Source organism: Sinohyriopsis cumingii, chromosome 14, assembly GCF_028554795.1.
Source record: "Sinohyriopsis cumingii isolate HCF-2022 chromosome 14, ASM2855479v2, whole genome shotgun sequence".
NCBI classification, from domain to species: Eukaryota; Metazoa; Mollusca; class Bivalvia; order Unionida; family Unionidae; genus Sinohyriopsis; species Sinohyriopsis cumingii.
Window position 1 is genome coordinate 25,451,290 of NC_142974.1, and position 15,954 is coordinate 25,467,243.

The window sequence follows — 15,954 nt, forward strand, 5'->3', positions numbered from 1 at the left end:
GGAAGTAACATTTCATGTAACTTGTTGAGAATTACATGTTTGGGGTTCTGCTCATATCTTCCCATTTCAGAAACAGTCAGTAACAGATTTTGAAAGATAATTTCATAATATCAGATTAATTGATTGCAATAAAACAAGTTATTTAAATTATCAAAATAATACATTTTAAGGATTAAATTGAGTAATCTGTAATTTGATGATGAAATAAATATAAAACAGAAATCTGACAAGTAACACTATAAGTTGATGAAATAAATAATAGATGATACTAGCTTGGAAAACCATTAATAGCATGCAGTCTTTGAAATAAATTTGCTGTATTGTGTACATTCAACAACTTTCTCTCATTTCCCAACAAAAATTAAGCAAAGCCATTAAATACCTTTTAAATGGTATTGTCATATTAAAAATTTTGAAATATTTTTTATGTTGATACATGTATATGCATTATTTTATGGCATTTCATGTAATTAATACATTTTATCACAAATTATTTTAAATTTATAGTTTGTATTTTTAGCTTTTTATGAAAAAAGCAAATAATAATTCAGCATACTCCTCCCTGAAACACTGATTATGTTGCCATTACTAATCCAGATATCCAGACTCTCCAGACCCTAGAACGTTTCCATCAGTTAAAAGGAATTTAAGAAAAAGAAACAACAAACAAATGAATTCCATATTTTCTAAATGTTGAGACCCAGTTGCAGTTCTATTTATTAATGGGTAACATTATAAGACATCACACATATTAAACACCTACTAATTCTCAGAAGATTTCTTTAGTACCTACTAGATATATATATATATATATATATATATATATATATATATATATATATACAAAATAATGATTTAGTAATGGCTACCTTTTTGTGCTGCTCATTAATCATGGTCATTTCAAGGTTAAAGTTAATTTTTATCAGGTGTATATTGATTGTAATTATATTGAGATATCATATTAAACATTCAACTTTCACATTAAATCAGGTTGTCTTTTCTCAAAGGAATAAAATAAGGTCATGCAATATTGGTTCTGCATCAGTAAATAGAAAAAAGAAAATGATTTTAAAAAAGTCATATTTCGACTGACTGGCCCAATTGTTCTGGGCATGGAACCAGAGACATGCATATTATTTTAAGACAATATAGCAGCTAAGTACTCCATGCTTTTCTTTCCACTTCACAGCTTCAGAACATGTATTAATTTGCTTTCATGAGCTTACATATGTGAGTTACTGAAGTGAGTGATATCAGGCCCACTTCAGACTCTTGTTACAGTATTTTTACACATAATTATTTCATTCTGTTCGAAGGTAACGCCAGTAACACCCATGAGCATAGACACTTGGAACATGTCCTTCGCCAAGTTTCTAGAACTCCGATTTCTCTGTGGCATTTTCACACGGCGAGCCAGTGGAGAACCATGTCAGCATTCCCTACATCATGACCATTATCTGTATTTTGGTTTCAAGGACATTGTAGCATCTTTCAAGTAAGCTAGACCAGTTTGCCTTTTGATTGATATTATGGTAAATTAGGACTGTCATTAAGATCAGATGTCCAAAGTAGAAGACAGGCTTGTAATATTAAACACAGATGGAATGGTTACATCTGTTTATCAACATCTAGGTTTATTTGTAAGTGAAAACCCAAATAGATTGTAGAATCATTTGCTTTTAGTAAATAGTTATCTTGATCTAGGATTTCACCAAGTCTTTTTTTTTGTATCTCTATTGTGTAAGCATAGTGAAATATAGTGGTTAATTTTATGCTGATAACAGTATATGCATGAACAGTGTTAAAGTTTTGCATGAAAGATTTTTTTATATCACAGGCAATGGCTGTTATGACTTTCTTACTGATCTGCATGTGACACTGAGTCCTGCCAGGTTATTTTTGCTCCATCGTGACAATTGTATCATTTTCTGTATTTTTATTACACCTAGGTTAACTTTGTATTTAGGTAAGTTTTCAGGCACTGTTGTGGGACATCTGTGTCCTATAAACACATTTATAGTAATGTTTTGAATGCAAGTTTTGCTTTGGACATTTTGTAGGAATTATTAATTCTCAAAGAAGTATATTTAGTTACAGGGAATTACTTGTTTACCTTGTTACCATACTTGTCTTGCTCCGTGTCACTTTTAAGAAGTCATTACAAATTGTCACTAACAAATGTAAAAGTGTTAAACAGAATTTTCTTTGACTTGACACATAATATAAGAAGAGAAAGGATTCATTCCTTATTATTTAAGAAAATATCTGGAAATATGACTGGTCAGTTATCCAGACAAACATCTAGTATTTCTTTTAAAAATTGCTTTCTTTAAGGGAAACAATAACTATAGCTAGGTAATAATTAGATCATGTGACAAGGTGTATGTAAGTCACATGTTTAGTAGTACACATTTGATACAACCATCACTTCAAAGATAAAATGCTTCCGTTTGATTCTTTTGTGATCCAGATATATGCAATGACATAGGAATTACTGTGTGGTTTATTATAGTGGATATGATCCCACCACCCACCTACCCACCCCCAAAAAGGTAGATTATAATTAAACATTACAGATTTGTCAGAAATTTTGGACCTAAGGGATGTGACAGCAGCAACAGATGAAGTGTTTAAGACTTATGTACACAGCCAACAATGGCAGCTAAGGGATTTGCAGTTCACCATACATAAGAAATTATTGCCAAAAAAGTTGATGTTGTGCCTGTATAGGTAAATGAGGTAATAAACTCTGTATCATTCATTATAGAGTGAAAAATATTCATGAGTGTAACAGAGCAGGTGACATAAGCGTCTACTTGAATGACATGAAGAAATAACATCATGATCCAGGTTTTATATACACTTATAAGACTAACAAAGTTAAGAGGCCCCAAGTGGTCTAAAGCGATCACTGTTATGGATCACTGCCATCACATCTCTGTCTGCATGGGTTCGAGTCTTGGGTTTGGCCAATGTGAGTATGTGAGAAAGTTTGCCAGTAGCTTCTCAAGGATTGGTGGTTCTTTCCAGGGTTTTCCCGGGTTCTTCCTCCATCATTTATACTGGCCGCCATGTATAGCCTATCTTGTGCTGAAAAATGGCTTTAAAGCATACAACAACTACAACTACAGCTAACAAAGTTAAAGCATATTGAAAAGAAAATATCCGAAATTAAAGTGGTGTACAGTCAAAGCTCACTTATCAGACAAATCAACATTACTTAAAACATAGGATAATGGTGATTCTTGGATAAACCAACTCAAATTTTTAAAAACCCTTAAGAAACTGTTCCCACATTAGGCATCATATATAAAAGTGATTGTCGTATAATTGAATGCCAGATAAACAAGACTAGACTGTAATCAATGAAGACAGTCAGTGTCAGATAAACAAGACTGTATTATTCACACACCTACCCCCCTTCTGATTTAAAATTGAAGAGCATCAAGGTGTTCATTGATTTATAATTTCTGATCTGGCTGTCACTAAGTGGTCCCTACCTTTGTCGACTTAATGGCATTTCGTAGCAAGCTGAAGCTCTCAATGTAAACAAGCAGACAGACTGCTCACTGTCCTTTTATGGTTTCTAGAATTGTCCAGTGCAGTAAAAACTCATCTGCATCCAATATTTGCATACATACCAACAATTACGATTTTGGCATACCGTATATACTTGTGTATAAGCCGAATAATTTAGGAAAAAGTAAAGGCCTGGAAGAAGGGGGGTAGGCTTATCCACAGGCCAGTGTATAAACTTGACAGTTTTTAGGTCTTTTTGTTGACTATTGTAATGGTTGTAAATCTTGGGACATGAAACAATAATTTTTTCTGTGTCCAAAGACATAGGCATGTAAATAAGAAAGTAATTTTCGGTGACACGATAATTATTAAACTGTTATAAAGTACTATGATTAATCTTGTTTTTATTTTGCATGTAAATATTTTCTGATTTCTCTAACACAAAGTTAAATAAAGGTAAATACAGACATCATAATTCACAGGACAGTTGAGTTTACCCGCGAGACCATGCTGAACTGTAATGGTCAGTACTTACACAGTGCAAAGCGTGCATAGCGTCACTTAAATCCTTACTTATTCCCAAACATGTTAGATGCAGATTTTGCTTTATTCATTGTTTTGACCGAAAAACATTTCAGCTAATCCTTAACATCTGTTTCATTTATGTTGAATCACGTGCTCACGAGTTACTCATTTTCAATGGTATAAGCGATCCTACAAATTGAGGTAATATTTTTAAAAGGTACGCACATTTAATTGTACAAGGCACATAGCCATCATAATTTACATGTTCATGAAGAGTGGTAATAATAAAGGCTAAAATTCTCATATAGATCAACCAAGATCAACATCAATCAATCTTAGTTTTGTGTTTTAGCTGAACAAACATCATAACTTTCCACACAATGGAAAGCTTGATGTTTTGGCATCTCCTATGTTGATAGTCATCAAATTTGTCTTTCATTTTGCGACAGCAGTGCAGGCCAGTTAATCATTAAAACCCTGAAACTGGCTTGTGATAAGAGGGAATTTTGACCTGTAACTATACCAGTACATTTATGTGTAATTGCCTTTTATTCCATAATATTAGCATGATTACAACCATAGTTTTGTAAAATTTGGTGTAAGGCATGCATATGAACTTTTCAAAAGCCAAGTAGGGAGACTGAATAAAAAAAATAGAGATTGGGACCTAAAATTGGGAAGTTTTTCGTGGCATTTTTAAAGCCTTGTTTTCAATAATATTGAACAATCTTCCTGGTCCAATATGTGTGAAATTCACAAAAATACTCGCTGTTTCTCCCTGTGACGTGCCCTATATTCATATTCTGGTCAGCTGCACAATAGCTAAAGATTAGTCTTAAATAAACAAGCAAGAAAGCCAGCTCGACTAATTAAAAGTTAATCCTTATCCATGCAACTATTTTGTGAAAATGATTGGCCCTATGTCAAAATTCAAAGAAACCATGTTCTACACTATTGTGTGTTATGCAAGCACCAGAAATTGATGGGAAAATAAAGGATTCCCAATTTTGTTGAACAAAAGGTACCATACATGTGGCAGCTATTTTCCCCTCTTTGTATTCTGACCTTATTCCCTTATTGTCAACTCATAAAGCATATAGTATTGTTTGTTAAAAAACATGTATTCTGAATTAGATTTTTGAGGACACATTTGCTGTGTGGTACGTAGTTTCATTCCTTTTTTTAATTTAACAATGGTAATTAACATTCGTATATACGGTATAAAAATGCCAGGTGTTCAGTCGTGTAAGTTTCATTATGGGAATGGCGCTATAGCATATGGAGTTACAGCATTTGCAGTGATCATTCTTGGGATTGAAAATAATTGTGGACAATTTTATTGTTTAGTTTATTTTTTTGTTCTGGTTTTTTATTTTTTTATTTTTATTATTATTATAAGAGGTAAAAAAAATAGTTAATTTACATAACATTTTAAACCTAACATTCTATTTAGTGAAGAAGCAACTTCTTTATAGTAAAGTAATTATTTTGTCACAACAATAATTCACAGGTGTTAAAACAGAACATGTAAGACTTTCCTTGTTTAGAAGAAATGAAAATTGAAGACAATGTAATAATTGGGAGTTTTCTGCAAAGATAGGAAGATAATATGAAATCGAGAGATGAGCGTGTAGCAACCCCTAAAATCAGGATTTTGTTTCTCCTTCTGGCATGAAAGTTGACAGGTATTGTGTAAGGTCGCTTACATTAAAGCAAACTACAACTCAGCTTTTAAAGTATTAGCATAATTTTCAAAGCATTATTTCCAAACCTTTATTATTGTATTTTGGAGATATGATTAAAGTTTAGCGCAATGGTGCCCATGATTCGACTCCAACAGATGTACTTAATTCAGCAATTAATCAAATCTACAATGTACATGCGGAGCGTTGAATCGAACTGTATTATTTGTACATTGTGTTGTCATACTGGGATTACATTTTAATGAGTTAGGTATTTACAATTTCAAAACAAAGTAAAAATGTAATTACCATGCACTGATATAAAATGTCCAATGCAATAATGCATAAATAAACAATAACCAAGTCAAAAGGAGAGGTGTTACAGCAACTTGCAATTGCTAAATTATTTTCATTGGTCAATCAAACTATACACAAATCTAAATTAGACAGAAACAATAAGAAAACAAAAAATTCAATACATTACTTTATACCATTTCTTTTTAATAATCATGCACGCCAACCTCGAGATAAGTATACATGTATTTTTTAAAATATAAGTTTGCCTAGATAAATGCATTTAGAACTTACCTTGTGCATCTTGAGATGTCTCAGAGTTGTAGGTTGGCTTATACGTGGGTCATTCACTTTTTAGTGTTTATACCTGACAGTGTTCAGCTTGGGGGTCAGCTTATACACGAATCGGCTTATACACGAGTATATACAGTAATCATTATGCTTTTTCACTTAATTACTTTTTATGTTCACCAGTATATGGATTACACTTTTTGGGTACAACTAAAAATAAAAATAAAGCAATAAAGTTTTTGTCATTCTATTATCATCTCTTTAATTCCACTCATATTAATTTGGGAATATTCTTAAAAAAATGACTGATGCATACGAGTAGCATAACTGTATGAGATCCATTGCCAAGAAAACAGAGGAGTTTCTTTTTCTTCAAATTTGAACTATGTCTCACAGGTTTATTATATTGATTAGCTAGTTAGTACTTTATCTCATGTAAGAGCCTTTGGATGCCTCTGCCTGATTCACATGGAAACGCAGTTTGATGCATTTACACCATTCTCATGGAAGTGCCTTTCAATGCCTGCTGTAAACATCAGACATTTTGAGTTGGGTTTCATAGAGCCACCTTTTAGGCAAATCCCCAATTAGATACTTCATTCATTGATGTGAATGACCATTATGTCAGATCACGTGGTCACTGTTTATGCTCTAGTGACTGTCGTAATTTGCTTTTTAAAGTAACTGGGTCATATTCTCCACTCCACAAAATGGAGGCCATGGATTTTGTTCAGTACTTTCTCAAGTTTGCATGATTAGGATCACTACTATGAAAGCTTGAATAACTTAGGAAAAGGGTCTGATATTGATGTAGGCAACAATTAGTTTTTATAAATTATCAAATTCAGATGATATAGTGATGTAGACATAGACAAAGAACTTTTCAATTTTGAGAATGAGAAATGACAGCTATGGTTGGTCACATGGCTTCCCTGGCTTGATGCTGAACGAGATCTCTTAAGATTTTAAAGCACATAAAAAATTATTTCGTGAAAAACAATTCTACAGCTATAATGATTGGATTTTACTCTCAGATCTTTCCATATATATAATAGATGTGTATTGAAATGTAAAATGGCTAAAATTGATGTTAAACTTATATATACTAAACTGCTTAACAGTTAACAGGCAGGTCTATGTGCATGGGGTCAAATAGGTAACAGGTGTTCTGTTTATAGCACACTGCACTCTGTAACATTGGTACATATATATCAACTGCCTACAAAGCCATACACTGTATGAGGTAAAGGGTTAAAGTAAATGATGATGCATGTTATGCAGAAAGCTTCATGGTGCAAGTGGTGGATGTTATATGGTGGAAAATGTTAGAGCTGATGGATCCTTTCAAACTTAAAAACATGTCAGATCAGCAAAACTTGACAAATCAACAATGCTTTGCAAACTTTACAAGAAGAATATGAGATTAGTGTAATACAGCACATGATCATGCTTATTGTAAAATTCCAGTTCACAATCATTCAGTGAAAGTCACACATGTAGACTAGCTAAAGTGAGTGCTGAACGTAAATAATTTTTTCCGCATATCTTGTGTTTGTATTCTGGTTGTAATCCATATGGATTTTGCCCTGTGTAACAAGAATTTTGACAAGCAGCAGAACTAGGTTAGTAGCAAAAATAAATGTATCGTTTGTAAATCTGCTGGTGTGTAATTTATAGATTATGCTCTTTACACCCAAATTATGCCTTTTTGCCACTTATGATAGCAATAATTACACTTATACCGCATGGGGGGTTGGCATATATGTATTTACAATCTCTAGTTTTAATATTTTTAAAACAAACTGAATACATATAATGGAGGATCTCTTGCATACATGTGTTCAACCAGATGTAACTTCAGAATTTACAGAAAAATATTGGGATTATCAAAGATGATGAACTCTATCACATTAGCTGCTTGAAAATATAGACTTGCACATGCAAATATGGTGGACAGTGTTACTAAATAAACTCCTGTTTGATTCAAAATACCACCAAGTTGACAGTGTTTGGGACCACCTAGTAACAATCAGGTTAGAACTTATATGAATGAAATGACTAATTCTTTGTGCAGTGATATCATATCTTTGGAGCTGTTTGCCTTTAGAATCAGTGGGGGGAGCACAAATAAATGGAATAGTTTATGAATGCTATAAACTGAAATCCATGCTGACAGCCAATGCCACATAAACAAGACTAGGCTGTAATCAACAACGGCAGTCAATGCCAGATAAACAAAACTAGGATGTAATCAACAATGGCTGTCAATGCCAGATAAACAAGACTAGGATGTAATCAACAATGGCAGTCAATGCCAGATAAACAAGACTAGGATGTAATCAACAATGGCAGTCAATGCCAGCTAAACAAGACTAGGATGTAATCAACAATGGCAGTCAATGCCAGATAAACAAGACTAGGATGTAATCAACAATGGCAGTCAATGCCAGATAAACAAGACTAGGATGTAATCAACAATGGCAGTCAATGCCAGATAAACAAGACTAGGATGTAATCAACAATGACAGCCATTGCCAGTAAACAAGACTAGACTGTCATCAACAATGAGAATCATTGCTTGGTTGCAACAGTAGAAAGCTAAAAACAGTATATTGTTTTATTGTCTTTTTCTTTCTTCATATTAAAGCAGATTTATTATTTTGATAGACTAATATAGGATTAATAAAATGAATCTTAGTTTTATCTCGCCCATCAGATTCAGTTATTCATTTGTTACACTGTAAGCAAGATAATTTCAGCTTGGAACGTAATTGGATAAACTAGATGTGCATATTGTTGAAAGACATTCAATTTTTCATAACTTATTGTTGCAAATTATGCATATGTTAGGGAACAATAATGATGTCTCCATATATATAAACAGGAAAGGAACTCTAATCCTTTAGAAAGATTTGTTTTGTTGATCTTATGTACTCATGTAAAAGTCAAGTCCAATTGCAAACAACACAGACCTTAATCTGCCAATGCATTATGAAATGGCAGATCTGGGTCTATGCTGTTTGCTGTTGAACTTGACATATAAGCAAGTATATGTGGTACACAGCAAGCTTTATCTCTGACAGATTTTATCCCCTGACCACAAATATTGGGAAAATTATGTTAATCTGTAGCAGTTGACACAACTTAAATTGTTTATTTTCAGATACACACCTATCAAATTGAAGGATATAGCAATACCTCCATTTGTGGTACACAGAGTGCCTGAGATACACAATGTCAACTTCGGACAGCTCAAGGAGGAGACAAAAAGACTTACAAACAAGTAATTAATACATTTTTTATGTAAACTGGGTCTCTCAGAATAAACAGATTGAAACACAGACATATCTAGACTTTTGAAAAATAATGTAGATACCATATTCACCTTAACACCTCATACATAAAAAAGACGCACTTCCTTTACTAAGACATGTCTCTTGACCCCATCATGCCAACAGGGAGAAAAGTAGCTTCTAAAAACTGCCTACAGTATCATGCTACTATATAGGACAGAGGTCAGTTTGCCACTTCATCGGTAAATCAGTCTCATAAACAAAAATTGCCTGTTTTATTCTGCACAGATATTGCATCTATTTGGTGGATAGATATGATGGTCACCTTCTATATAATATTGCTGGTGTGTGCATATTTTGATGAGCATAAAACTCATCAACTTTACTCTAATAATGTAGACTGCTCTGGTGGCCTAGTGGCTAGAGCATCTGCCTCAGATGCGGGAGGTGGTGGGTTCCAGCCCTAGCCATGTCATACCAAAGGATGTGTCATACCAGAGACTTACAAAAATGGTACTAACAGCTGCCTCGCTAGGTGCTCCGCATAAAGAGGTTAGTGTTAGGACTGGTCGGCCTGGTGTCAGGATAATGTGACTAGGTGGGACATGATGCTACATGTCTGCGGCATGATGCCCCAGTGCTAGACATCACTATAAACTGCCACACTGCAGAAATCGTAACAATATGACTGAAAAATTGTTAAAGCTACATTAACAATCCGAATCACACACACACACACACAAACACACACACACACACTCCAATAATAATTACTTAAACACATCATGCAAGTATTAAACTGAATACCATCAGTAGATTAATGGGTGGTTGGTTTGTTGATTGGATGGATTTATCAATCGATAAATTAATAAGGGTACAGAGGGAAAGATGGAGAGATTCTTACATTTATCAATACATTGGACCCTTGTTAATTAGGGTTTTGTTCAACTGAATGTTTTAGAATGCTGAGAAGAAATTTCTTCCAAGATTCTTTGAACTGATTCATTTAGCTACTTTTTGTTACTCTTAATAAAAGGGATGGAAACTAAAATCTCTGAATTAATTTAAATTTGGTTTCACTGTAAAAGTTGTATTCTGACACTCCTACTTACAAAACTATCCAACTGGACACCATCAGATTTGACCATTGAATTGAAATTGAATGGTCCCATCATATTTGACCATTGAATTGGAAAATGTTAGTCCAATCAGATCAACACTCATCTAATCATAGATTTGTTTTGTGTCTACTGGCACAGCAACATATAAGGATGTGTTTGTACATGTGAGATGGGAATATAGATCATCTCCAGATACTCTCAATATCAGCCAGCCCAGGCTGATTTGGCAGGATTTGAACCCTTGACTTTTGAGTTGTAAGTCCATCATGCTTACCACTCGGCGACAACAACTCCCTTTCTAACCATAAAGATATATTTACATTGATACTCATTTGCACAATACCGGTAGATGTTTGGTTGGAACTATTTTGGCATTCTTTCTGTACATACAAATGCATAATTATTAGTAAAACTGATCACTAAGGTATATGGTACTATTTAAATGATAACCAAAATGATTTATGTAATTTTGTACCTAATTATGATGTCTGATAGAATCTTAAGTAAAGTCTTATACCTATTTATGATGGCTGATAGAAACCTAATCAGTTAATGTAGCACTACATATTTTTCTGAGTAAGAGACAAGAAATAATAGGACATCTGGGACAAGAGAGGTGAATATTTATGTTGTTTTAAAAAAGGAGCAAACTCAGACATCCATCCTGATCTGTGCAGATGCGTGTTCCAGCCACTTGTGCCGAACATGTGACTTTGGAAAAGTGACTTGTCCTGACTATGGAAAAGCGACTAGTCCTATGGAAAAGTGATTTGTCTTGATCGATGTCTTTACCTTTTCCATTTTTCATTTTGCTACTATCTGAAACATGCAATATTTGTTATTATGTCAGTACTGTATAACCACTGAGTGTGTGTGTGTGTGTGTGATCTGGATTTTTAACATAGCTTTTAAAATTTTTTCAGTCATATAGCATGATGTCCCACCTAGTCACATTATCCTGACACCAGGCCGACCCATCATAACACTAACCTCTTAATGCTGAGTGCCAAGCAAGGCAGCTGTTAGTACCATTTTTGTAAGTCTTTGTTAAGACTCGACCAGGGATCGAACCCACGACCTCCCGCATCCGAAGCGGACGCTCTATCCACTAGGCCACCGGAATGGTGTATAACCATTGAATTCTACATTTTTGCATTTATGATTACTGTGTTAAGTTATATATGCATGCAATTTCTGTTCTAGAATAAATTAACCTGTTCTTTTTACATATTTTATTGCCTAACCATAAAAATAAATACAATTTGTATTGCTTACATTTTACAGGATTAAAAATAAAGCTTTTTATGTTTAATGTCTTATGTCAGTCATCTCAGAAATTGTACAGGGCAACATAATTACTAAAATGACACTTAATATGCTTTGTTTATTTATCAGGGGTATAGATCTGTACAGCTGTGTGCTGGAGTATGTAGTGAGACTGAAAGCTGAAGCTCCCTTAGATCCTATCAACCAAATGTGCAACAACCACATGTTCCGGCAAAGGGTATCATTTTTCTGTCTGACTTGTTTGTCCCTGTCTGTCTGTCTGTCTCTCCAAATACTTGCACTCTGAATGTGAATCAAGTACCAGAACTGGAAGATTGTGACCTACTTTTCTTGGTTGGTTTGATAGCCATATTTTTATAGTATCAACACAAAGGCAGTCAGTAATTTTCATGCTTTATTGATTTACAAACAGGAGTGATTTGCATTGATACTAAGCTCTTAAAATTTGAAAAATGTTAATAGGCAGGTTTGATGCCAGTGATTTCTTTGGACTAATTAATTCCATACTGCAATAAAAGAAAGACTATGATGACCAACAAAGATTCTTGGAACTTTTGAAAAATAATTTCACATCATCTGTCTTCACAAATGATGACAGGTGTTTCATCCCAAACCAGAGATTGCTGAAACTGCATGTCTGGATCTTATTAAAATACACCCACAGAAACAGTTTTCACAACCAGTGGTAGGGAAATTGTTCAAAGTGAGATGGCCCTCCACCATAAATGTGTAAAGGCAATGAAATATACTTTCAAAGTGGTGTGCACAAGAGCTCTTTATACGATTCATGTATCCGTGCCTCATTGGCTAACTTCCTATGGCTCTATGACAAGAAACAGCACCAATCACAATTCAAACCTACCATTCCACAATCACTTGTATTCAGCATCCTCATGGAAGAGAGGATATTGGGCAAATCAAAGACCTCTCCAACCTTCTGTCTACTTTTTATCACACAATGGTAGATATCATACATATTAACCTGGCTTAATAAGACACGATTTGAACTGCTCTCATGAACTTCATTTTTTTCACCTCTCATATTAGACCAGCTACAGGACCAAGTGCAAGTTCTTGGGTGGACAAAAAAAAAGACCAGGCCATTGTATTGAAGGAGATCACACCTCTTCTTACCCCTCACAGAGTTAAAGGACTGTATATCACCACACACCCATTCATATTGGATAGAATGGGTTATCTGTTCTACATATAGGAAAATAACCTCAAACCAAATGAATTTGCTTCACATTTCTGCTCACAAAGTTATTACAGTTACCACAAATATTGCATATGAATGAAACTTCTCTGTTACTATCCATGACATGGGGTCGAGATCAGTGTACACTACTACAGTTGTTTTCTCAGAGATCTTTCATCGTAAAAGACTCAGCTTGATGTGATAGAACTGATAGCCAACAGTTTACCTTCCTGGCTCATTTGAAAGCTTCATAAAGATTTGGCTTCATGATTAGCACTGGATTTGTGTGAGCAGAACTCTTTCCCTTTCAAAGACATATAGAACTGGGTTACTTTGAAGCTGTCACATATACCTTATAATGCTGGAGATGGTCTCTCCCAGGTAAGAGGATGTATCTCCTTCCACCTCTTACCTATTCTCCTAAGGTATTATGATTGGGTTGCGTATTTAAAGAAGAAAATAATTTTTTTAATACAATATGTTTTTTCAATAATACTTACTCAGTCGTAAACTATGTACATCCTCACAGCCTCCTCGCAGTTACGTCCATATAGAGATCATACCTTCCACTCCATTAGTAACAAAAGAATTTGCAGGATGTGGCACTAATCCCAGTATTGAGGGGAGATCACTTTGCCACCTAAATTGGCAGATAACTTTTAGGTTTTAGCTAACAATTTTAGCCTGGGAGGGCTTGATTTGCGAGGTAGTAGTAGTTCTCCGAAGCTATTATGACGTACAGTGTTAGTCATTCTGCCACTTCGTATGTTGGAAGCATTTATTTTTTTACAAAATTTTAGACAAAAGGATAGGATGTTTTTTGTATTTTTCAGTCCAAACAAAAATATAGTGTTAATTGTTCTCCTGATGTCTCCTAACAAACTGCATAAACCCTGATCTACCACTGCATTATGTATTAACACATCTGAGTCTCTGAAGTTTGCAGTAGGACCAGACTTGTAAAAAGCATACAGTATTCTCCATTCTTCAAGCAGTGTAACAGGAAATTCACATTACTATTACTTAGCACTTAATCTGCAGTAAAGTGGAAATTGTATGAACTTTCTTTAAAATCTAGGTAGAGAAGAAGCAGCTGAAGAATCTGTCACATGGCATCAGGGAGAAGCTGGATAAATTAATGTCCATCAGCAGTGGTAGTACATTTACACCAGGTACATTGAATGACAAGGTTATGGAATTAACAAATTTTGTTTACTGTTTATACTCACATTTAAGAAGAGTCAAACTACAAACAACATAACGCTGATCTGCCTTAATATAATGCGTGGCAGGTTATGGCTTATGATGTTTGTTCATCTGACAATAACTAGCAAACTGCATAGACCCAGATCTGCAGACACATTATGGACCCAGATCTTCTGGCATAATACCTGACAGCAAATCTGGGTATATGCAGATTGCAGTTGGATTTGACTTAAGCTCAAGTATAGATTGTATTTAAAGGGGGTTCCAATACTAGATGCTAGTAAAATTATATTTTAAATGAGAATGAAATATATAATAGGTCATTTAGCATAGCAGACCTTGTTAATATGTCATACATATTCTGATCATTTGATTAACTTCTGAAATTATGGTAATATTTTTATACTGTTTGAGAAATAAGTTTATTGACCTTTCACAGTCTGTTGGGAAATATTTGTTTTTCTCTCTTATGTTGGGTATCATTTTTTTGCATTCCATCTTTCATTCATTGTAAATTGTTCATTTATTTTTTTGTTAGTTAAGGACAGATGGTTTGATTGTCATTCTTCATTGATCAGTTTCACCATTATGTTGTTATGGCTCCATCATAGTAACAGAAGGAGGTCAAATTTTGTTTCCATCCATGTTTTAGAACATTCCTATGTCTATATGAAGTTACATTTGTTCATCCATTCATATGCGCACCATACATCCATCCTGAATATGTTTTAGTGGAATAGGACAAAAGCTATTAGAGCTTGTGCATTGAAATTTTACACACATTATTAGTCATAACTGATGACCTGATTAGATTTTCAGGCCATTACAGTATGAGTAGATGACCTGATTAGACTTTCAAGCCAATACAGTACAAGTAGTTGACCTGATTAAATTTTCAGGCCATTACAGAGTGAGTAGATGGCCTGATTAGATTCACAGGCAATTACAGCAATTGTCCTTTATTCAATTGTAGTTCAGTTGGCCTTATTGCCAAATGAGGCTATTCTACTAAAACTTACCAGGTACCCACAGAAGGCAGTTTTTATTTAGTATATGCCAAGGAACTCGGATTACTCAGAAGAGTTCATATGAAAATGATACAAAATTCTACATTCCATCTTACGGTAACTAGTCCATGTTGTAAGTACTTTACCTGGGTCCCAAGTATGTGTTACTGGAACAGCTCTGAACATGTGATATTGCCCTGCATTTACAACATGTGATATTTCCCTGCATCTGTGATACATGCTTTTGCCCTGCAGCTGTAACATGTGATATTGTCCTGCATCTGTAACATGATATTGCACGATATCTGTAACATGTGATATTGCCCTGCATCTGTAACATGATATTGCCCAATATCTGTAACATGTGACATTGCCCTGCATCTGTAACATGATATTGCCCGATATCTGTAACATGTGATATTGCCGTGCATCTGTAACATATATTATTGCCCTGCATATGTAATGTGCCATGCATTTATCAACAGTAGTATTTGTAACTTTTCAAGACAGGAAAACCAATTTCAGCAAATC

General features: G+C 34.4%; 1 protein-coding gene across 7 annotated transcripts in view; it reads left to right on the forward strand.

Annotated features, from left to right (window-relative positions):
• LOC149783441 (1-phosphatidylinositol 3-phosphate 5-kinase-like) overlaps positions 1-15,954 on the forward strand; it is a 166,982-nt gene that overhangs the window by 75,283 nt on the left and 75,745 nt on the right. For all 7 annotated transcript variants that reach the window (XM_089931676.1, XM_089931681.1, XM_089931678.1 and 4 more), the window contains 4 exons: positions 1,317-1,495; positions 9,475-9,594; positions 12,121-12,229; positions 14,289-14,382. In XM_089931676.1, coding sequence (XP_089787802.1) covers positions 1,317-1,495; positions 9,475-9,594; positions 12,121-12,229; positions 14,289-14,382 — 502 coding nt within the window. The remainder of the gene's footprint in view (positions 1-1,316; positions 1,496-9,474; positions 9,595-12,120; positions 12,230-14,288; positions 14,383-15,954) is intronic.